This window comes from Microtus oregoni, unplaced genomic scaffold, assembly GCF_018167655.1.
Source record: "Microtus oregoni isolate MIOR12 unplaced genomic scaffold, Mior012 000045F_ref0000178, whole genome shotgun sequence".
NCBI lineage: Eukaryota > Metazoa > Chordata > Mammalia > Rodentia > Cricetidae > Microtus > Microtus oregoni.
Window position 1 is genome coordinate 8,297,650 of NW_024543219.1, and position 23,761 is coordinate 8,321,410.

Consider the following 23,761-nt stretch of genomic DNA (forward strand, 5'->3'; position numbering starts at 1 on the left):
TATGTGTGTGTGTGTGTGTGTGTGTGTGTGTGTGTGTGTGTATGTGTGTGTATTTATGTATGTATGTGTGTGTGTAGGAGTGGTGTATGTGTGAAGGTGTGATGTGTGTCTGTGTAGAAGTGGGGTGTTATGTAGGAGTGGTGTGTGTGGAGTTATTTGAGTGTGTGTGTGTGTGTGTGTGTGTGTGTGTAGGAGTGGTGTGTATGTGTGTGAAGGTGTGTGTTTATGTGTGTGAATGTGTGGTGTGTATGTGTGTGAAGGAGTGATGTGTGTGTAGATCCCTGCTTGAAATCTCAGAACAGGGTCTCAGAGACCAACTCTCCTCTTCGTCCTCTCCCTTCCTTCGAGGAAAGGGGAATGAGAAGAAAATTAACTTTGTCCCCCGGACACAAAACTTGGATGGAAGGCAGTGCTTCCACGACCCTGCCCGGTTTCTCCTTCCTGCTCAGCCTCCTCTCCTTCCCTCCCTTGGTCTCCAGCGCCCCTTTAAGCCATCCAGCAGCCCTGGCAAGTTTATCCAGGGGGCCTGGCTGCGAGGTCGAGGGGGAAGGCGGGGTGGCGGGGAGGGTGGCGGGATCCCGCCCGGTCCCACCCCTAGCTACAACCCCTTGCAGGAAGGGCTTGTCTCCTGAGCAGCGGCGGAAAGGAACGGAGCTGGGAGGGCGGCGCGGAGCTCTGGCGGGTGGGTCGCCGAGCCCGCTGCAGGGAGGCGGTGGGGGGGGGGGGCGCCGCAGGGAAAGGGAGGAGTGGCTTAGGCTGCGGAGCTAGGTGGCTGGGGGCCTCCGGCCTGGGGGCCTCAGCGCTGGGACCGGTGACACTTGTCTCACGCTTTCCAGGGACAGGAGGGGCAGCCATGCTCTTGTCTGGGGGTAGGCCCCCCGCGCAGGAATGGTTCATGGTGCAGTCGAAATCGAAGCCTCGGGTGCACCGACAGTGGCTGCAAGTCCAGCGCATCTTCAGGGTCAAGGTGAACGCCTTCCAGAGCCGTCCCGACACCCCCTACTTTTGGCTGCAGCTGGAAGGGCCCCGGGAGAATACGGGTAAAGCCAAGGTAATCAGCTTCTCTTCACTCCCCACCTAGCCCTTCTAGTCAACCCCTCTCCCTCACTCGTGGGGATCATTGGTCTCCAGAGGTCTTCTATTTGGGTTCTGCTGTTTGGCTGGCAGGTACTGGGCCGTCCTCCCTCCAGATCTGCAGCACCAGCTCGGTCCCTCCCCTTTCTTGCTAGTCACTTCTGTCCTTCTAGTGTCATGTCTGTCCTTCAAGGGTTCCTTTCTATCCTTTCAAGTGTTCTGGGAGAACCTCTGCCTAGCGAGCGTCCTCTTCGGCCAGGCCTCAGTGTTCAAAACCCTGATTTTCCATCTTGGGATCCATGAAAGGGCCTGAGTTTTTGTGGCCTCTGCAGCACAGGTCTTTGTTCTCACCAAGATTCTGGAAGGCCTCTGTCCTTTCTGTCTGCTTAAATCCTGGACTGTTTCTCCGAATACAGGGGGGCGGGGGCTAGAGATACTTCTAGAGCAGTGCTGGCATTTTCTAGATGAGGCACTGGGGCTCCGAGAAGGTGAGGGTCTGCCCAAGTCTAGAGTCAGGTAGGAGTAGGCTGATGGAGGCTGGACTAGAACTCAGGACCCTGCCACATATCCTTGTTGTGTTCAGTAACCTCTCACAGGGCTCAGGGCCGAATGCATCTGCTCTGGAATCTGCCTTAGGATGCCAGGGATCTGAGAGGAGGCTCGTGGACTTTTGAGATGACAAGGCCTGCTGTGTGTAGCTGTGTTGGACAGACCAGGCCTCAGCTTGTAGCTCTTGTGTTCAGTTTGGCTTTTTTCACCAGCTTCTCTGTTTGGCCTCCTCCCTCTGCCTCCATCACACCCAAGGTCCCACTCCCTGAGATCGCCTTATCTTTTCCTGTGGGAATGACCTAGGCTTCCTTTTCTCAGTCTTTGGCTGGGGCTTTATCCCAGTCAGAAAAGGTCTGGGAGGCCCAGCAGCTGCCAGCCGCACAGGGAGGCTGGGAAATGTCTCTCTTAATACTTGTAGTTAGCTGCTGCCTCAGCAGTTTTCCAGTTCTGACAGAGGTGCTGGGGGAAGGGAAGGTTTCTGCCTAGATATGTTGGAGCCCGAGAGCTGGTGTGTGTGGGGGGGGTAGGGCAACAAGAGGCTTTTGAGTTCTTTATGTCCTTAATCTTTCTGTTACTGTAAAGTACCACGGCCCAGTCTTCATGGAGAACCAACGGACGGACAAGTACTTACTTTCTGAAGGGCACTGCCTTGGGATGGGTACTGAACCCAGAGCCTGCACACGCTACGTGAGCCCTTTGTCACTAAGCCACCACCTCCCCTGCCCCTGAATAGCCCTGTTTGGGATGCCCGCTTCGTGTTTCTTGTTTAAACTTGAGGTCAGCCAGCGGCTTCAAACTTGTCAGCTCCAGCTTGCACTGCTGCCTCCTTGGGCCACAGATTTTAACCTCCAAGGCTCTCACTCCAAGCCCTGGTAAATCCAGTGGCTCTGTCAACTTTCTCTTGCATCCCTCCTTGCACTGGAGAGAGAGGCATTGTTGATGTTGGAAACATAGCTTGCTGAGATTCCCCCCCCCCCCCCCTTTTTTGAGCCAGAGTCTATCTGGGTAGCCCTGACTGCCCTGGAACTCAGTCACTCTGTAGCCCAAACTGGCCTTGAACTCAGAGATCTGCCTGCATCTGCCTCCCGAGTGCTGGGATTAAAAGGCCTGCCATCCATCTGTGCCCCTCCCCCCACCAGCTTTCTGGGATTCTGGGTAACTTCCTTCTTGTACTGGTGATGAGGAGAAGGAAGAAATTCAGGGGAGGATGTGAAATCCAAGAGTAAGGAGCACTGGATTTGACATGCTGTCACCACACTGTGGCCCAGATAGAGGGCCGGGTCTCTGAAGAGGCCCAGCTCTAAAACAGTGTAATAGTATTCTTCTCACGTGAGAGTTGTGAGGGCCAACAGAAATAATGCATGTTCAAATACTTCAGCAAAACGCAGAGGACAACAATGGGCAGAAGTCGGGTATTGCTGTTAGGAAATCGCTTTATAGTGGATCAGGTCTTTCTCAGTGTAAAGTCTTGTAAAGTGGGAGGCTTTGATGACCTGCTGTCTTAGTTAGGGTTTCTATTGCTGTGAAAAGACACCATGATCATGGCAACCCTTAGAAAGGAAAACTTTTAACTGGGTGGCTTAACAGTTCTGAGGTTTAGTCCATTATCATTATGGTGGGAAACTTGGTGGCATGCAGGCAGACATAGTCCTGAAGAGGTAGCTGAGAGACTGCCACACTAGTCCTAGCTTGAGCGTATGAGACCTCAAAGCCCACCTCCATAGTGACACACTTCCTCCAACAAGGCCACACCTCCTAATAGAGCCACTTCCTATGGTTCTAGCAGTCAAACCTATGAGTCTATGGGGCCTTTCCTAGTTTTCTAGTTAAACCAGCACACCTGCTATGAGCATTTCCTAATGTGAGGATGTCGTGTTTTTCATATGGATGTGGTGTAGCTGTAGGGATCTGGAGTTTTGCATTTTAACAGTGGCCTTCCATGTATAACACTGGTATAGAGGACTTGTGAAAACTGGAAGGTTCGAGAGAGATGGAGCAGGAACAATGGCGTCATTTGTTCTGGTCTGAGTGGAAGAGAGGTCCAGGAAGATGCAGGCTTACTTAAATAAGGGCCTGGATATGTTTTTCTATTATTTATGCTTGCCTTTCCAGACAGATTTCAGTTAAACTTGTGTGTTTAAGTTCTGTGCAATGGCGGGACTTAGACACGATTGGAGGTGTGGCTATGCATCCCATCCCAGGTAAGAAAACAAACCCGGGGAAGCTGGCTTCCCAGGGGTGGGGTCAACAAGAGGAAAGGGGAGTTGAATAGTGGTTAAATGAGCTCAGGTTAGACCCGGCACATTCCTTCTGCACTGTGTGGGTTGAGTGCCCGGCAGAAGAACTGACATGTTTGCTTCCCTTGTTTCTGGAGAAGACGGATAGAGGTGACAGTGGCAGTAGAAGTGACTTCTGGAGTCTATGTTCTGGAGCTCCAGCATGGTTCTCAGGTGGAAGCTGGCCTGTCCCTGAAACTGCACGAGCAGAACTGTGGAAATTGGTTGTGGTCAGATGTGTGCTGGATTTGGCTTACATACACGCATTGTTAAAATTTTAGGAACTTTGTAAGCTGGCAGAGGGATATTTATAGCCATGGTGGGGACATTTACACCACAGAAATTTGCAAATTCTCTAAATCAGGGTGGCACTCCTTCTCCATGTTGGCCTACATATCGGCTGTGACTGAGCATCTAATCTTTCTTTTTGTTTATGTTTTTTTTTTCAACCAAGGAATTTACATTAAAAAATTCTTGTCCTCTTTCTAAAAGTTCACAAAAAGGATAACAATCCTTTTCTTGTCCTTCAGGACTCTTCTGGAATTCATGAATCGCCAAGGTCCTCATATAACATGTAGACACTCTAGGCCCTCACACGGCATGTAGACACTCTAGGTCCTCACACAACATGTAGACACTCTAGGCCCGCACACAACATGTAGACACTCTAGGCCCTCACACGGCATGTAGATACTCTAGGCCCTCACATGGCATGTAGATACTCTAGGCCTGCACACGGCATGTAGATACTCTAGGCCCTCACACGGCATGTAGACACTCTAGGCCCTCACACGGCATGTAGATACTCTAGGCCCTCACACGGCATGTAGATACTCTAGGCCCTCACATGGCATGTAGACACTCTAGGCCTGCACACGGCATGTAGACACTCTAGACCCACACACAGCATGTAGACACTCTAGGCCCGCACACAACATGTAGACACTCTAGACCCACACACGGCATGTAGACACTCTAGGCCCTCACACGGCATGTAGACACTCTAGACCCTCACATGGCATGTAGACACTCTAGACCCTCAAACATATGTAGATACTCTAGGCCCTCACACGGCATGTAGACACTCTAGACCCTCACATGGCATGTAGACACTCTAGACCCTCAAACATATGTAGATACTCTAGGCCCTCACACGGCATGTAGACACTCTAGGCCCTCACATGGCATGTAGACACTCTAGACCCTCAAACATATGTAGATACTCTAGGCCCTCACACGGCATGTAGACCCTCTAGGCCCTCACATGGCATGTAGACACTCTAGACCCTCAAACATATGTAGATACTCTAGGCCCTCACACGGCATGTAGACACTCTAGGCCTGCACACGGCATGTAGACACTCTAGACCCACACACAGCATGTAGACACTCTAGGCCCTCACACGGCATGTAGACACTCTAGGTCCTCACACAACATGTAGACACTCTAGGCCCGCACACAACATGTAGACACTCTAGGCCCTCACACGGCATGTAGATACTCTAGGCCCTCACATGGCATGTAGATACTCTAGGCCTGCACACGGCATGTAGATACTCTAGGCCCTCACACGGCATGTAGACACTCTAGGCCCTCACACGGCATGTAGATACTCTAGGCCCTCACACGGCATGTAGATACTCTAGGCCCTCACATGGCATGTAGACACTCTAGGCCTGCACACGGCATGTAGACACTCTAGACCCACACACAGCATGTAGACACTCTAGGCCCGCACACAACATGTAGACACTCTAGACCCACACACGGCATGTAGACACTCTAGGCCCTCACACGGCATGTAGACACTCTAGACCCTCACATGGCATGTAGACACTCTAGACCCTCAAACATATGTAGATACTCTAGGCCCTCACACGGCATGTAGACACTCTAGACCCTCACATGGCATGTAGACACTCTAGACCCTCAAACATATGTAGATACTCTAGGCCCTCACACGGCATGTAGACACTCTAGGCCCTCACATGGCATGTAGACACTCTAGACCCTCAAACATATGTAGATACTCTAGGCCCTCACACGGCATGTAGACCCTCTAGGCCCTCACATGGCATGTAGACACTCTAGACCCTCAAACATATGTAGATACTCTAGGCCCTCACACGGCATGTAGACACTCTAGGCCTGCACACGGCATGTAGACACTCTAGACCCACACACAGCATGTAGACACTCTAGGTCCTCACACAACATGTAGACACTCTAGGCCCGCACACAACATGTAGACACTCTAGACCCACACACGGCATGTAGACACTCTAGGCCCTCACACGGCATGTAGACACTCTAGACCCTCACATGGCATGTAGACACTCTAGACCCTCAAACATATGTAGATACTCTAGGCCCTCACACGGCATGTAGACACTCTAGGCCCTCACATGGCATGTAGACACTCTAGACCCTCAAACATATGTAGAGACTCTAGGCCCTCACATGGCATGTAGACACTCTAGACCCTCACACGGCATGTAGACACTCTAGGCCCTCACACGGCATGTAGACACTCTAGGCCCTAACATGGCATGTAGACACTCTAGACCCTCAAACATATGTAGACACTCTAGACTCTCACACAGCATGTAGACACTCTAGACTCTCACATGGCATGTAGACACTCTAGGCCCTCACATGGCATGTAGATACTCTTGGCTTTTGACTTTAAGGCTTCACTTTACTGCTCTCCTGGGGCATCACTATGTTGTTTTCTCTCTCTCTCTCTCTCTCTCTCTCTCTTTCCGTCTGTCCGTCCATGCTTGCTTGCTTGCTTTTATTTTCTTTTTTTTTAAATTTATTTATTATGTATACAATATTCTGTCTATATGTATGCCTGAAGAGGCCACCAGATCTCATTACAGATGGTTGTGAGCCACCATGTGGTTGCTGGGAATTGAACTCAGGACCTTTGGAGGAGCAGGCAATGCTCTTAACCACTGAGCCATCTCTCCAGCCCCCGCTTGCTTGCTTTTCAAGACACGATTTCCCTGTGTAGTCCTGACTGTCCTGGAACTCACTCTGTAGACCAGGCTGGTCTCTAACTCTACAGAGTGAGTGAATACTGGGATTGGTGGCCCTGCCTTGTAAATGCTGGGATTGAAGGCATGCACCATCATACCTGACTAACTCTGGCCTTTTGCCTATCTTTTAATTCTTGTTTTTTTTTGGGGGGGGGAGAGAGGAGGGACATTCATTGCTGTTGTTACATTCAACTGTCTAAGAGTTATGTGTGTTCTATTTCACATGGTGGAATGGTATGAAAATCAAAACTAGGCCGGGCGGCGGTGGCGCACGCCTTTAATCCCAGTACTCGGGAGGCAGAGGCAGGCGGATCTCTGTGAGTTCAAGACCAGCCTGGTCTACAAGAGCTAGTTCCAGGACAGGCTCCAAAGCCACAGAGAAACCCTGTCTTGAAAAACCAAAAAAAAAAAAAAAAAAAAAAAAAAAAAAACGAAAACCAAAACTAAAAATTTTTACACTAAAAATGCTGTTCTATTTACTGTGGGCCATATTGCTTACTGTTTTGAGAAGAGTAACAATAGTAAGCCTTTTGAAGGTAGGAAAATCTATGTCTGTCTGTCTCTCTCTCTGTGTTTGGAATATTAAGTGTTCAGAGTGATCTCCTTTTCTAAGAACTCAGCCTGTTTTTCGCATTCCCTTCACTCGAATTCAAAGCTTCTTGGTTCTGTCATTTTTCTTAGCCTTTTTAGAATTTTTTTCATGTAAATTGCAGTGGCCCTTGAAGGCAGATAACAAACACTTGAAGGCGGATAATGAACACTGACTTTATAAGAAGGGAGGCGATCCAGACAGCAGTGGTGACTCGCACACCTTTCATCCCCTCACTTGGGAGGCAGAGGCAGGAGGATCTCTGTGAGTCCGGGGTCAGTCTGCTCTACAGAGTGAGTTCCAGGATAGCCAGGATTACACAGAGAAACCCTGTCTTAAGTAACAAAAAAAAAAAAAAAAAAAAGAGAGAGAGAGAGAGAATCCTATGAAGTTGTAAAAGCACCTTGACATGCATAGGCTGGTATAATATTGTTTGGTGCTAATGTTTTTATTTAACTTCAAGGTGACAAAGGACCTATGGAACATTAGGTAATACATTTTTATAAATAATATCACTCCTTTTTCCTTTTGATGTTTTCCCGTTTTGTGTCATTTGTCTATAGATTATTCATATTATTTTCTGGACTGTAAATGCCTGCTGTTTCTGTACCTGTTTTTGACTTACAGTGTAGATAACATCATGGGTACGACCCCAGACTTCGGGGTCATTGTGCTGGCTATCCCTGCCTATAAGTGAACATGTGGCCTTCTTTCCTCATTGAAAAAGAAGATAATGGAGATTTCCTTTGTAGGACTGAGAGAGAAATATATTGGATCATCTATGTGCCTAGCCCATTAAGAGGTCTAAATAAATCTTAGTTGATATTATCATTTTAAAAATTATCTCAATTACTATACCTTTCATAAGTGTTGAACTATTGATGGAACAATCACTATTTTCAGCTCGCTTTCTCCCTCTGTGTGTGTGTGTGTGTGTGTGTGTGTGTGTGTAAGTGTGCCATGTGAGTGTGGTGGTGCCCGCAGAGGCTAGAAGGTGTCAGATCCCCTAGGGCTGGAGTTACAGGCAATTGTGAGATGTCAGATGTGGTTGCTGGGAATTGAACCTGGGTCCTCTGGAAGAGCAGCAAGCTCCCTTAACTGTTGAGCCATCTCTTTGAGATGGCTTTCTACCTTTTGAGCTGGCAGTTTCACTGAACCTGATACTCACTGACTGACTAGACTGGCTGGCGGGTGAGCCTCTAGGACCCTTTGTCACTCAGGTTGCTGGAGATCTGAGCTCTGGCTTTAATGTTTGTACAATAAGCATTTTCCCAAAGACCTATCTCCCCAGCCCCATTTAAAAAAACACACACAACTTTCTTCCTCCGTTTGCCTCTTTGACTATATATATATATATATATATATATATATATATATATATATATTGTAGTTGAGATGTGGTGCACATGGGTTGGAGAATATTTGTTAAGGTGAGAGTTATCTGCTTCCTGTCACATTTTGCCTTTCCTTGGTCATGGAACCAGATGAGGCTTGGGCAAGAGATGTTGGGGTGTCCGTCAGATTTTTTTGAAAGTTGTATCTGGGAAGGAGGTAAAACGAGATGAGCAGGGGAAATGTCCTGTGCCCCAAGCAGAGGGCTAGTGTGCCCTGAGCACAGGGCTAGTGTGTCCTGAGCAGAGGGCTAGTGTGCCCTGAGCACAGGGCTAGTGTGTCCTGAGCAGAGGGCTAGTGTGTCCTGAGCACAGGGCTAGTGTGTCCTGAGCAGAGGGCTAGTGTGTCCTGAGCAGAGGGCTAGTGTGTCCTGAGCACAGGGCTAGTGTGTCCTGAGCAGAGGGCTAGTGTGTCCTGAGCAGAGGGCTAGTGTGTCCTGAGCAGAGGGCTAGTGTGTCCTGAGCAGAGGGCTAGTGTGTCCTGAGCAGAGGGCTAGTGTGTCCTGAGCAGAGGGCTAGTGTGCCCTGAGCACAGGGCTAGTGTGTCCTGAGCACAGGGCTAGTGTGCCCTGAGCACAGGGCTAGTGTGGTCTTCAAGAAGGCTGCTGGAGAGTAAAAAAATACATGGGGAGCACTTGTCACTGAATGGAACTGTTGGGGAAGACAGGAGGGGTGATTGCTAAGGACATGGATGTGTAAGGACAAGAGGGTGAAGTCAGTCTGCTTGGGCTAGCGCTTTAAGAGATTGTTTCAGAGCTCCTGAGGGTCCCGGGATTGCGCTGGTAGTTAGAGGAAGCCAGCTGCTCTCCCTGAAAACACGCACTAGGGGCTTCCCTTCTGGTTAGACAAGAAGTGAGTCTGCGGGATGTGACACTGGCCCAGCATCTTTTTTTTTTCTTTTTTTATTGAGAAAAGGAGAAAAAAAAAAACAAGTTTCCACCTCCTCCCAGCCTCCCATTTCCCTCCCCCTCCTCCCACCCTATGCCCCCTCCTCCCACCCTTCTCCCCCTCCCCCCACTCCTTTCCCCCTCCCTCTCCAGTCCAAAGAGCAGTCAGGGTTTTCTGCCCTGTGGTAAGACCTAGGACCTCCCACCTCCGTCCATATCTAGGAAGGTGAACATCCAAACTGGCTATGCTCCCACAAAGCCATCACATTACGTAGGATCAAAACCCCGTGCCATTGTCCTTTGTGTCTCATCAGCCCTCATTGTTTGCCATGTTCAGAGAGTCCAGTTTTATCCCATGCTTTTTCAGTCACAGTCCAGCTGGTCTTGGTGAGCTCTCAATAGATCAGCTCCACTGTCTCAGTGGGTGGGTGCATCCCTCGTGGTCCCGACTTCTTTGCTCATGTTCTCCCTCCTTCTGCTCCTCATTGGGACCTTGGGAGCTCAATCCAGTGCTCCTGTGTGGGTCTCTGTCTCAGAGAAGTCGACCAATGGAATCGTATAGAAGACCCAGATTTTAACCCACAAACCTATGAACACCTCATTTTTGATAAAGGAGCTAAAAGTATACAATGGAAGAAAGAAAGCATCTTCAACAAATGGTGCTGGCACAACTGGATGTCAACCTGTAGAAGAATGAAAATAGACCCACATCTTTCACCGTGCACAAAACTCAAGTCCAAATGGATTAAAGACCTCAATATCAGCCCGAACACACTGAACCTGATAGAAGAGAAAGTGGGAAATACCCTACAACAGATGGGCACAGGAGATCGCTTCCTATGTATAACCCCAGAAGCACAGACATTAAGGGCAACATTGAATAAATGGGACCTACTAAAACTGAGAAGCTTCTGCAAAGCAAAAGACACTGTCACTAAGACACAAAGGCAACCTACTGACTGGGAGAAGATCTTCACCAACCCCGCAACAGACAAAGGTCTGATCTCCAAAATATATAGAGAACTCAAGAAACTAGACTTTAAAATGCTAATTAACCCAATTAAAAAATGGGGCACTGATCAGAACAGAGAATTCTCAACAGAAGAAGTTCAAATGGCCAAAAGACACTTAAGGTTATGCTCAACTTCCTTAGCAATCAGGGAAATGGCCCAGCATCTTAATCTCTACCACTAGGCAACCGTTTCCACGGTTACTGGTACAGGTTGTGCCTGAGAGCTTCTGGAGGGGGATTAAGCCAGAATCCTACAGGATTACCTGGAAGTCACTGTGTTGTCAGCCAGAGGGGGTTCAGAGAGCTCTGGTTTTAGTCAGGTGATGTAGGCTGTGATCTGGTGCAGACCTTGGGCCACCTCTTCTGAGACAGGAGGATGGAACAGGCTGTGCCAGGCACCATCTTCAGTAAGCTAAGCTCACTTAGTTCCCTGAAGCTTCCAGTAAACTGGTGAGGCAGAACCGGAAGGGAGACACTGATGGGAGGAGGCGTTAATAACTTGCCCCAGACTGCCCCTGTTCTCGGCATGCGAGAATACTTAATAGTGTGTAGCTCCTTCCCCCCCCCACCCCTCCCGGGAGCCACGCCGTTCTGCAGTGCCAAGGGAGACCTGGACCCTCTTGCCATGCTCTAGGTGAAGAGGCTGGAATTCTTAGAAGGTGGTACATTTCCTACAATCCTTCCTCGTCCAATAAGGCCAAATTAGAACTAGCATGAGCGCTCTTGATGCCAAACTTGGATCTTCTCTTCTTTCCTCTGAGTCTCATTCATTCTGTCACCATTTCCTGGAAAGAGGGGATGGAGGGGGAGGTGGTGTTAGCTATAAGCTTAGCAAGGGGTTGGCCTTTAAGGTGCAGAGGACGACTAGGGTTAGCCACTCACAGGCCGGCTCCCTTTGTTTCTCCCTTCTGCCTAGGAATATCTGAAGGGTCTGTGCAGTCCAGAGCTGTGGAAGGAGGTTCGCTATCCACCAGTCCTGCACTGCGCCTTCCTAGGGGCACAAGGCTTGTTCCTGGACTGCCTCTGCTGGAGTACTCTGGCTTACCTGGTGCCCGGTCCCCCAGGCTCCTTGATGGTGGGTGGACTGACTGAGTCTTTCACCATGACACAGAACTGGCTGGAGGAGCTGGTGGCGCGGTTCCGCTGGGGTCCTGCCCCTATGATCACCCCCCGGGGTGGCTGGGAGACAGAGGTGACCCGGGCTTTTGGGGCCCTGGTGTGGATCCGTGGTGACCAATATGCAGGGGATCTGATGCAGCTTCCCCCAGCAGTCCAGGAGCTGCTCCTCAACCTGGTGCGAGATGCTGCTGGCAAAGAAGACCTTGTTGAGTGGCTCAGCCACGTTGGCAGCTCTAGTACCTGTGCCAGCCCAGAGGTCCTGATCTGTCCTGGCCAGCAGCAAAAGGAAGGCTTGTCCCTGGTGACCGTAGGAGAGAGCCCTGGACCCTTCCTAGAGATAGGAGCCTTGAATCAGGCTTCAGAGAATTCGAAGAAATTGGCAAGGTTAGGAGCAACTGGATCCCCGACCCCAGCCCAGAGCAGTCAGCAGGAGTTGGCATGCCAGCTGGTACGGTAAGTACTGGAAAATGGGCTTTCTCAACCCCTGACCCTGCTCAGGATCCCAGGGAAGTAGTAATTTGGGGCCAAACTGCCTTTCTCATCTTTTCAGCAAACGTGGGCTTTTTTTTTTTCAGGATCCGTCCCAGCAAGCAAGGTGAGGTGACCAGTGCTCGCGAGGAAGGGCCCCTCGAGCCAGCCGCCAGCAGCCAGGGCTCTGCCAATCACACACAAGCCCTCTTGCAGCAAAGGCAGGCACAGAGGACAGAAGACAGAATCTCATTGCGGTCACCAGTGTCGGCTCTGAGTGTGTGTCCATCCTGGAAGTCCTGGGTCCCGGGGCCAGCCTTTGGGCCCTTGTGGCCAGGGGCTATTGCTGCAACTTTCTGGAAGATCAACGAACTGCATTCTCTTCACCTGGCCTGGCTGCTATCCCAGGCTTGCTTCAGTTTCCCATTCTGGCAGAGACCCATGGGCCCCATTCAGCTGAAGCTGCCAGGACAGAACCCTTTGCCCTTAAACCTGGAGTGGAAGCCGAAAGAGCTGACTCCTCTACCCAGTGCAGAAAACCAGGCTTGTAGACCAGATGGAGAGCTAGGAAGGGAGACAGCCCTACAGCATAGCCCGAGGCCGGAGACCCCCTCAGAGGTCATCAGTTTATCGGGGGTGCCGGGGGACTGTGGTATCATAGAGGTTGTTACCTCAGAACCTCCACAAGTAGAGCCTTCCTTGACATCTGCCCCCCAAGCTGAAGCGGAGCAGGAAGATGAAAGAAGTTCACTGTCATATGGTGATGGCCTGAAAAAGTCTCCTTCAGCACTGCCCACAGAGCAAAGGGGACCCACAGCTCAAGAGAGGACAGTGGCTCAGGCGGAGATGATGGGTCAGTCAATACCCAAAGCTCCAGCAATGTCTGAGACTCCTGAAGCGTCCGCGGCTACAGCCGTGTCCAAAGTCGACCACCCACCCACCAAGGAAGGGCTGCCTCCAGCTCCCAAAGTGCCTCCAGCCCTAAAGCCGGCAGTGGATACAGAGCCTGCAGCTCCCAAAGTGCCTTCAGCGCCACCAAAGTCAGCAGTTCCTGCGGAGCTCACAGCCCCCAAAGCAACCGCAAGTCAACCAGCAGCTCCCATGTTACCCACGACTCCCCAGACCCCTGCAGCTCAGAACATGCCTTCAGTAAAAACACCTGCAGTCCCCCAAACCCCCAAAGTCCAAACTGGGAATGCCACTAAAGCAGGGTCTGCCACTCCCCAAACACCTTCGACCACAAAAACACCCGCAGCTTCTAAAGCCTCCAGAGCGTCTAAAACATCCGCAGCCCAGGTGTCCACAGTTGCAGGACTGAGCCTGGATGAAGCCAAACTCCCGAATGAGGTCCAGGCTTCAAAGGGTAGAGCTGTCGTGCCAAAGGGCCAGGGAAAGACTGGAAGGCAGGGTCTCCAGGCCAGTAACAACTTGGCCTCCAGAAATAAACATCAGTTCCTGAAGGAGGGACTTCTTGGGGCTTGGGAGGGGGCCCAGAGGAAGTCAGCTCACCACCCACAGGCCAACAACACAGTGACCAGCTTCCAGAGGTACCATGAGGCCTTGAACACACCCTTCGAGTTGGACTTGTCTGGGGAGCCTGGGAATCCAGGACTGCGAAGAGTGGTCATTGACGGCAGCAGTGTAGCCATGGTGTGAGTAGCGTGGGCTGGTTGTGCTGGGGAGCCAGGCGGGTATTCCTTCCTAAATACATGGGTAGCAAAAGATGAGGGGCGTGGCACACAATGAACGGTGTGTACAGTGGGGCTGCGGGCCAGGTGTGGTTGCCCATCCACATTTAACCTGGCATTCAGGAGGCAGAGGCAGGAGGATTTCTTTGAGTTCAAGACCAGCCTTGTCTACATAGTAAGCTTCATCCAGGACAGCTAGGATTTCATAGAGAGTCCTTCTCTCGGGGGTGGGGGTCAAGGGTGGGGTGGGTAAGGAAAGGGGATTGCTAGCGTCTTCGGTACTGTTGGGTCGTCACTTGCTTGGGCCTCAGGGCAAGGGCGACATGGTAAGGCAGGGCCTTCTGGGAGTGGTTCCTCACTTTCGTATCCCACAGACACGGCCTCCAGCACTTCTTCTCTTGCCGAGGCATTGCCATGGCAGTGCAGTATTTCTGGAATCGAGGACACCGGGAGGTCACCGTGTTTGTACCCACCTGGCAGCTGAAGAAGAACCGGAGGGTGAGAGGTGAGATGCCCAGTGCTGCCCGGCCCCTCCACATCACCAGGTTGTCCCCCCTTGCCTCTCGGCCTCATTCTCCCTCCACCCTACCATGGCGTGGCCCACTTAGCCCTTCCTCTACCTCTGTGTTCTGTGTTGCCCTCAGAGAGCCACTTTCTGACGCAGCTTCACTCACTCAAGATGCTGTCCATCACTCCCTCCCAGCTGGAGAACGGCAAGAAGATCACCACCTATGACTACAGGTGGGCCGTTTCCCAGGTCCCTCCATGGGGCTGGGGGTGGTCTCGGATGGTGTCCCATATCTTCTCAGGAGAAAACAGAGACAAATGCCATGTCTGAGAGGAGGTATTGGGGCACAAATGAGATGGCTGAAGGTCGGCCCTTCCCAAACACAAGGTTGCTGACATCTTGGGAACGGTGGTGCTGTGTTTCCCTGAGTTAGCTGGCTCTCCCTCTCCATGGCCTATGGGCCCAGGCTTATCTCATTGGATACAGGAGGAACCTTATCCTTCAAATAGGTAGCAGAGGTACCCTAGGCTTTTCAGTGCCTGTTTGGCTTGAAGTTCTAATCTCAAGGAATGCCTTCAATCTTTCTTCCTCAAACTCGGATGCTGGGCAGAGGTGTTTGTGACTGAATGTAGATGGATCCTTGGGCAGGGCTCTAGAAATGGAGGTAGATGTGCCGGTTTGCCTAAGCATTCACCATCTGGCGTGGCTACAGAGCTAGTGAGCCTAGGGGAGGCTGTGACCCTGCCAGTCTGTCCTAGGGCAGGGAGGGGAGGCCCTGCTGCAGTCCGATGCTCAATCGACAGGTTTTGGCTTCACTGGTCACCTCACATGCTGGGTGGGGAAAGGTTCTGTTTCTTTCCTATGTTCCCTGCAATCCATCCAGCCTTCAAGGCTGTGAAGGGCTGGGCAGGCCAAACTTCCAGAGCTGACTCCTGCCTGGGTGAGTTTTTTAAATCCTCAAATTCCAGCCAAGCAAGGGTTTAAGGGAAGATGGTTTTCCTGTCGAAGCGCCGTCTGCTGGGCACTTGGGGAACAGCATGTGAAAATCCCAGGGACTGCCTGGTCCCAGCCCTCCTCAGAAGGAAAGTGATCCCCAAGAGAATGGTTTTGTTTATTAAGCCACGTGATTTTATGTGTTAGTATTTATGTGGGTGTGCATCTCGTCATGAATGAGTATTGGGCCTTGATGAAGAATATTGTGTGCTGTGCGCTAGGCCCTGAGTTAGACACATAAACATCATCTCAGTTTCATTATTACAGCAATATGGGCTGGGTATTTTATCTACATTTTACAGGTGCAAAAATGGGAGGAGAAAATGCCCATGTGTGACTGTGAACCAGAGGATGGGTTCTGAGATGCATGAGCCTCGTATATGAAAGGGGTGTATGCTTGTAAGCACACTTGGAGGCCTATGCAGCCAAACACACCTTTTGGAGAATGCTGGGCTCCCAGATGGCCCCATGGAAGAGAGAATATGCTATAGAACCTTGTCTTGATTACAGAGGGCAGAGATTTTGTCTGACCAGTTGGGGGGAGATCTAGTTCATTTTCCAGAGGGTCTGGGAAGTGAGAGGGTAGTTGCTAGACTGTTGGTAATTTTCTTTGCCCTTGCAGGTTCATGATCAAGCTGGCAGAGGAGACTGATGGTGTCATTGTCACCAATGAGCAGATTCACATCCTCATGAATAATTCCAAGAAACTGATGGTCAAAGATCGGTGAGCCATCCCTGGGGTCTTGAGCTCCCATTTCCCACTGACGTGGGCAGCCTGTGGCAGAAAAAGATGGTGGGGCAGGCAGAGGAGCCTTAGAATAGGGCTCTACAGTACCTGCTGGTGAATGGGGGAATCTCAGCCCTGTGGAAGCAACAGAGAGTGGCTGGATCTTGGGTTCATCCATGTTCTTGCCTCTTTCTTTTGTGGGTCCAGCCTGCTGCCCTTCACCTTTGCGGGGAATCTCTTCATGGTCCCAGATGACCCCCTTGGTCGTGATGGCCCCACCTTGGATGAATTTCTGAAGAAACCAAACAGGTAATTTGTCAGGCTGTCTCTACCTCCCGGACATTCCCAGGACTGACCAGAGACGACTCTTGGCACTAGTCCACATTTACCTCGTTCTCTATAGTGAGCAGAGACGACTCTTGGTACTAGTCCACATTTACCTCGTTCTCCATACTGAGCAGAGACGACTCTTGGTACTAGTCCACATTTACCTCGTTCTCTATAGTGAGCAGAGACGACTCTTGGCACTAGTCCACATTTACCTCGTTCTCCATACTGAGCAGAGTGGTTTGGCCACTTTACATCTTTATATATACGCCACAGTCTGATGCTTCTACCCACTCTTTACATTATGCTCTTAACATTGCACACACGCCTTTTCATGTATCTTTCCACAACTGGCATTTGTGCGTTATCTTTTCTTGCTTTCTTCAGACCTATGCCATGAAGATTCCTGTAGTACACTTTAGCGGCCGTGTAGCATTCCCTTCCATGCAGAAGAATCTCCTCTCTGCCTGGGACCGTTTGGCTGTTTTTGCTTTATGCTGCTGGTGATGTGTGCCAGCAAGGAGCCTTGCTTTTCTTTGATTGTGTCCGCGAGAGCTGTCTGTGTATATGGGCATCATGTTGACCCTCACAACATGTGAGATATAAATGATGTAAATGATAACATTCCTCATTTCACAGACGAGGAATCTGAGGTGCAAGTGACTTTTCCAAGGTCACTTTGGCAGAACTAGTTTATAGCTGCTCTATATAGCTTCTCTGTGCTTTGAGCCACATTTGCTGTCCCTGCCCCCCACAGCATTCTGGGACCTTCAGGGGAACTTGGTTGGGACCTGTGGGCAGGGCAGTGCTCCCTAGGCCACCTCTCCACACACACACCTGCACTCCACCCCTTTTCATCAGTGTGTGGACATGAAGCTGAGGTTTCTCTGTTGCATGCTAGGCTTCCCATCCAGGGTCGATCTTACCCTGGACTGTTCACTCTGAGGTAAGAGCGGAGGCTGCTAGGTATCTCTTACCCAGCCACTAAGTCAAAACTAATTTAAGCATTTCATGGTTTCAGTCTCTTTAGCTTTGTTCCCTGTCCTTGAGATAAAATACCTTGGCAACAGCGAAGTATGGAGAAAGGGTTGTTTCTGCTCACAGGACTTGGGGGGGAGTCCCAGTGTCAGGAGCTTGGGGAGAATTGTTCACATCATGTCTTCAGGCAGAAGAGAGCCATAGATGTGTGCTTGCTAGTGCTCAGCTTACTTTTTCCACTTTGCACAGTCTTGGATCCCCTGCTTAGGGAATGACACCACCCACAGTGGAGGGTCTTTTCACCTCAATGTAAGCAAGATAATTCCTCACAGATATGCCTACCAGCTACCTGGTCTGCGCAGCCCTTTCACTGAGACCACTTTCTCAGTTGATTCTAGATTATGTCAAGATGACAATTAAGACTGACCATCACAGTCAATAAGGTTTTGGTTTGATAAACTTTGAAAGCACAGAAGAATCCTTGTTGAAGTTCTAGCAAGTGTGAAGATAGAGACCAAGTGTTTATGGGCTGGCTTCTGACTGACCCCTGCCATGCTGAAGGACTCTTAGGAATGAGGTGGGTTCCTGTGGGGTGACCACACATGTGACTTTCACCACGAATAATCTGTGGGGGGTGGGGCTGCCCCCTCTCCTTCTTCTACTTGTTTTGGTAATAGGTTGGACATGGACATTGGCAATTTCTTGAAGGTGTGGAAGACCCTTCCTCCCAGCTCAGCCAGCATCTCTGAGTTGAGCGACGAGGCTGATCCCGAGCCAGTGGTGGGCCCACAGAATGTGGAAGAGGTCAGGGAGAAGAGGGAGGACAGCCCAGCAGAGGAGCTGGTGGAGCAGCTGGAAATACCAAAGCCTGATGAACAAGACGACCGTGACTCTTCCCTTGCGTCAGTGTTTGGAGCTGAATGCCCTTCCTTTTCTGAGGAAATCCTCCAGTGTCTCAGCCTGCATGACCCCTCCGAGGGGGCTTTGGATATTGACCTTCTGCCAGTGGTGTCCTCTCCCTACACGGATGTCCCCTGGGATGGGCAGGCTCCCTGTCAGCAGGTTCTTGCCCAGCTCGCTCAGCTCACTATCCCTAGCAACTTCACTGCTCTGTCTTTCTTTGTGGGCTTCATGGATTTGCACCGGGATGCTATTCCTGATTATGAAGTCCTCGTGGGCCCCCTGCACAGCCTTCTCAAGCAGAAGCCAGACTGGCAGTGGAACCAGGAACACGAGAAGGCCTTCCTGGCCCTGAAACGAGCGCTAGTGTCTGCCCTCTGCCTGTCAACCCCGAATTCTGATCTGCCCTTCTACCTGGAAGTGACCGTTAGCCAAGTGTCACTGACGGCCATCCTGCAGCAGGAGCACTCAGGAAGGAAGCACCCCATCGCCTATACCTCGAAACCTCTTCTCCCTGATGAAGACAGTGAGGGTCCACAGTCAGGGGGGGACAGCCCCTATGCTGTGGCTTGGGCCCTCAAACACTTTTCCCGATGCATTGGAGACAATCCAGTGGTTCTACGTCTTTCCTATGCCTCCCGGACCACTGTGGACAGCGAGACGTGGGAAAGCTGTAGGGTTTCCAAAGCGTGGTTGATTCGATGGTCTCTCTTGGTTCAGGACAAAGGCAAGAGGGATTTGGAATTGACCCTTCTCCATGGCCTGCTGGGGGAAAACCGGCTGCTGACACCTGCTTCCTCAATGCCTCGAGTTTTCCAGCTTCTGCCTCCTTCTACTGACCTGTCTACATTTATCTGCATTCATATATCTGGCTATTGCTTCTACCGTGATGATGAGCTGTGTGCTGGCTTTGGTCTCTACATCTTGTCCCCCACCAGCCCCCCAGTCTCCCTTACCTTTTCCTGTTTCCCTTATACACTTACCTATGCCCACCTGGCAGCCGTGGCCTGTGGCCTAGAGCGCTTTGGCCAGTCCCACCTGCCAGTGGTTTTCCTCACCCACTGCAACTGGATCTTCAGCGTCCTCTGGGAGCTCCTGCCACTCTGGAAAGCCCGCGGCTTCCTCTCATCGGATGGGGCTTCTCTACCTTATCCGAGCTTGCTCTCCTATATTATATCCCTCACTTCTGGCTTCTCATCCCTCCCCTTTATCTACCGAACCTCTTATCGGGGATCTCTGTTTGCTGTGACAGTGGATACTCTGGCCAAGCAGGGCGCCCAAGGGGGCGGGCAGTGGTGGGATTTGCCGGAGGATGTGCCGGTGCCAATAGTGACTCCCCATACCAAAGGCAGGAAGCCCAACCTGCTGGCCTTACAGCTGAGTGATGGCACAGTGGCCGAGATCATTGCCAAACTGCAGGCGGGGCAGAAATTGTCCGGGCCCTCCCCTTTCAGTTCTGCTTTTAATTCGCTCAGCCTTGACAAAGACAGCGGCCTGCTTATGTTCAAGGGCGAAAAGCATCCCAGGGTCTGGGTAGTCCCAAGGCAACTTCGGAGGGATCTGATTTTTTTTGTGCATGACATCCCCTTAGGGGGGCACCAGAGGCCAGAGGAGACCTATAAGAAGTTGCGGTTGCTGGGGTGGTGGCCTGGGATGCAGGAGCACGTGAAAGATTACTGCAGGAGCTGTTTGTTTTGCATTCCCCAAAATCTCGTAGGGGGTGAGTTGAAAGTTATTGAGTCCCCGTGGCCTGTCAGGTCAACCGCTCCCTGGTCAAGTCTGCAGATCGAGGTGGTGGGTCCCGTCACTGCCAGCGAGGAAGGTCATAAGCACGTGCTCATCGTGGCTGATGCCAACACCCGGTGGGTGGAGGCATTCCCTCTGAAGCCCTATACACACATGGCCGTGGCCCAGCTGTTACTGCAGCACGTGTTTGCGAGATGGGGTGTTCCCATAAGGCTGGAGGCAGCCCAAGGCCCCCAGTTTGCCCGACATGTCCTGGTGAGCTGTGGGCTGGCCCTAGGCGCTCAGGTGACCACACTGAGTAGGACCCTTCAGTTCCCTTGTTTGATGAGTTCAGAGGCCTACTGGGAATTCAAGAGGGCCCTGAAGGAGTTCATCTTCCTGCATGGCAAAAAGTGGGCAGCCTCCCTTCCCTTGCTGCACCTGGCTTTTAGAGCTTCCAACCCAGAGGCCACCCCATACCAGGTCCTGACTGGGGATGAGGTGAGGCTGATGGAGCCCTTGTGGTGGGAGATGAGCAGCGCGAACATCGAGGGGCTCAAGATGGACACGTTCCTGCTGCGGCTGGCGCGGGAGCTGTTGGACCTCCACTGGAGGATGGCAGAGAAGGCTGGTGAGAAAGCTGACAATAGGCGTTTCCAGAGGGAGATCCAGAACAAGGAGTGGAATGTGGGTGACCAGGTCCTCTTGCTGTCTCTCCCCAGGAATGGCAGCAGTGCCAAGTGGGTGGGTCCCTTCTATATTGGCGACCGATTGAGCCTATCGCTCTATAGGGTTTGGGGTTTCCCTACCCCAGAGAAGTTGGGGTGTGTCTATCCTAGCAGTCTAATGAAGGCCTTTGCCAATGGTGGCGCAGCCCTGTCCCTCAATGACTTGGACCAATGATTAGAGCCATCAGGGAGCTACCTGCTCTGGGGGTCCTGGGTTTCTGCTGCTAGGTCTCCTTTTGCTCTAAGAAAGGCTCTCAGCTCTTGGGGGGCCTCCAGTTGTGCCTTTTGTGAAGTTGTTTTGTTGATAAAGCTTTGCTGAATTGCCTTGACCTAGGGATGAATGTCCCTATGGAAATATCCCAGCTTAGGGTTTTTGGAAACCTTGCCAAACGTCGTCATGTGTGGGTTCTGGCAGTTTTCCACTTGGGAGCAGAAGGCTCCTTACTAAAGTAGGCCAGGCTCACAGTCTTCCCCAAGTGCCGTGTTGTCCCTTCATGCACATGCAGGCGTATCTTAGTGTGTGCATCCCTCCCCCAGTATCTTAAACCTGGTATATTTAATAGTGCGAATCGGAACCTCACAGTGGGTACCACGCCGCTGGCTCTCGTGCGAGTGCCTCCCCTTACACTGTGGGTTTGGCGAGCCTTTGCCCTTGGAGTTTTCAGTGGCACGGACACATGCTGGTAGGGAGTGGGGGTGGGGAGGGTACAGTAGTTCTCCAGTCAGTTTCCTCTGCCTTCTCAGCTGTCAAGAAAGGGTTTTAGCCTTCATGTGCCTCTAGGATGATGGCTCTGGGTGGAGATGATCAACCACATGCCACCTACGCCACCTACCTATGTAAGGGAAGGGGAGAGTGGAAGATGAGTTGGCCTACCTCATTTGATTCCAGTCAAGGGAGGTGATTCCTGACCCCTGCCGTGATGGTGGTCACCTCGTGGGAATCATGGACCTTGGTGCCCAGTGTGGCATCTCTCTACTGGAAGAGCTGCTTCTATTAGGTCAAGTGGTACCCACGCTCTGCTTCATGGGGAGGGCGTCTGACAAGGGTAGTTTGACGCGTGGCCAGGTGCTGGGTAGCTTTACCTCTTACTCTCCTCACCCCCTCCCCAAACCCACAGCCATCTCCTGCCTGTACTGTACCTTGCCATCTCCTCAGACGCCACGGGGCTGCTCTGCCCTGAGCAGCTGCGGCGCTCTTGATCTGCCTGTGTGGAGCTCCCTTAGAGCCAGTCATGTAGACAGCACTCTTGCAGTGGGAGTGGGCCTCTCCCAGACACGAGTGCCTCTCCCATGCATGTCCACACTTCTGAGCTGTCAGTCTGCAGAGGAAGGCCAGCACCACGCCGCTCTGGCTCATTTCCTCAGGAGCCATTCCAGTTTCCTGGCCCAGCACGGGTCACCAGTCATGACACTGCAGAGTGCTGGGGCCAGAGAAGCTGCTTTGAGTCCAGCATGTTTCACGGCAGAGAAAAGAGGGAAAATGACTGTCCAAAGTCATACAGCAAATTGGTGGCTGAGTTGGGATCCGGATGAACCTTCTTGAGTGACTTCAAGTTCACCATGATAGGGGTTCTAGCAACAGATTGGAGCAGGAGAAGCCTTTCGGATTTGGTACCTCCATTCCCTTTGATGCCGTCTCCCAACTTTTCTAGATAAACTACCTGATGCTGTTCCTCAGCCAGTCCAGCTGTCAGCCCTGCCCAGGGATGAGTGTGGGGTGACACCCAAGACGCTGAAAGGTTAGATGTAGAGTTTTTAGCAGGTACTGTATTTCCTTACCTCTGCCTCTTTCCCAGCCTCACTCTGCTCCCCCCGCCCCCGCCCAGGGCTGTATTCAAACCCCTCTTCCTATTAAGAACAATTTTGATCATATGCTCTTTCAAGCGGTTTTCATTTATTTTTCAATAAATCGATTAAAATGGAGCCAATGGGTTTTGTTGTTGTTGTTGTTGTTTTGTTTTACCGAATTGGGGGATAAGGAGGGTGGGACATCTGTGGAGGTGTGGTTCATTATTACTCTTCTTCTGGAATTCGTGTCCCCCTACCCCCAAGCTCAGAGTCCTTACTCTTGCTAAGCTTCCTGACTTTGGGCCTTGGTTTCTGCTGCCTTTTCTTTGTGCCTCGAGTTCTGCTTGGTGCTGGCGTGGTTACAGAGTGCAGGAGGAAAGTGCAAGCTCCCAGGAGACCTCCATTTCATATTTAAGGCACACCTACTATGTGCCATGTTCTGTCTAGGAGTGGAGAGGATGCCAGGTCATGTGACTGACGTGGTCTCTGTCCTACTGGAGTCCAAAGTCAGGGGAGAGAGAAAGAAATGACACAGTATAGCGTGGTTTGATATGAGGCTTCTGAGAGCCGATGCAACAAAGTCCCCATCTTACAACCGGTGTGATATTCAGAAAGGTCATCCCTTGCATGTGAGAGCAAGAGAATAGGGATGCTAAAATGGAAGCCCGTTTGGAAAGGTTGGCGCCAAAAATCCCATTACTTTCTATTCTAGATGGCTTGAAGCAATGATCTGTTCTTACTCATACTGGCTTCTAGGAATTTCTTTGCCTATAGGAACTTTACAAGGTTTTAGTAGATATTTGAGAGTCCCAATGTTTTTTTTTCTTTTTTGAAACAAGGTTTTATGCAGCCCAGGCTAGCCTTCAACTTACTATGTGACTAAGGCTGACTTTGAATTCCTCATCCTCCTAATCTGACATCCTAAATTTTGAGATCACGGCCTGGCTGAGATTCCATGATCGATCTATCTATCTATCTATCTATCTATCTAT

General features: G+C 51.1%; 1 protein-coding gene across 1 annotated transcript; it reads left to right on the plus strand.

Annotated features, from left to right (window-relative positions):
• The first annotated feature begins 612 nt into the window (after positions 1–612).
• Nynrin (NYN domain and retroviral integrase containing) lies at positions 613–22,904 on the plus strand. Its single transcript, XM_041634129.1, has 9 exons — positions 613–682; positions 837–1,051; positions 11,737–12,392; positions 12,515–14,059; positions 14,470–14,600; positions 14,740–14,836; positions 16,219–16,320; positions 16,531–16,632; positions 18,306–22,904. The coding sequence occupies exons 2-9, from the start codon at positions 854–856 to the stop codon at positions 21,154–21,156; spliced, it is 5,682 nt and encodes a 1,893-aa protein (XP_041490063.1). The 5' UTR covers positions 613–682; positions 837–853; the 3' UTR covers positions 21,157–22,904.
• The last annotated feature ends 857 nt before the right edge of the window (positions 22,905–23,761 follow it).

Bases quoted from the DNA above. Each gene is read 5' to 3' on its own strand.
- Nynrin (XM_041634129.1), top strand. From the start codon at position 854: ATGCTCTTGTCTGGGGGTAGGCCCCCCGCGCAGGAATGGTTCATGGTG. The intron at 1,052-11,736 runs GTAATCAGCTTC...CCTTCTGCCTAG, and splicing joins AGAATACGGGTAAAGCCAAG to GAATATCTGAAGGGTCTGTG. The intron at 14,837-16,218 runs GTGGGCCGTTTC...TTGCCCTTGCAG, and splicing joins ATCACCACCTATGACTACAG to GTTCATGATCAAGCTGGCAG.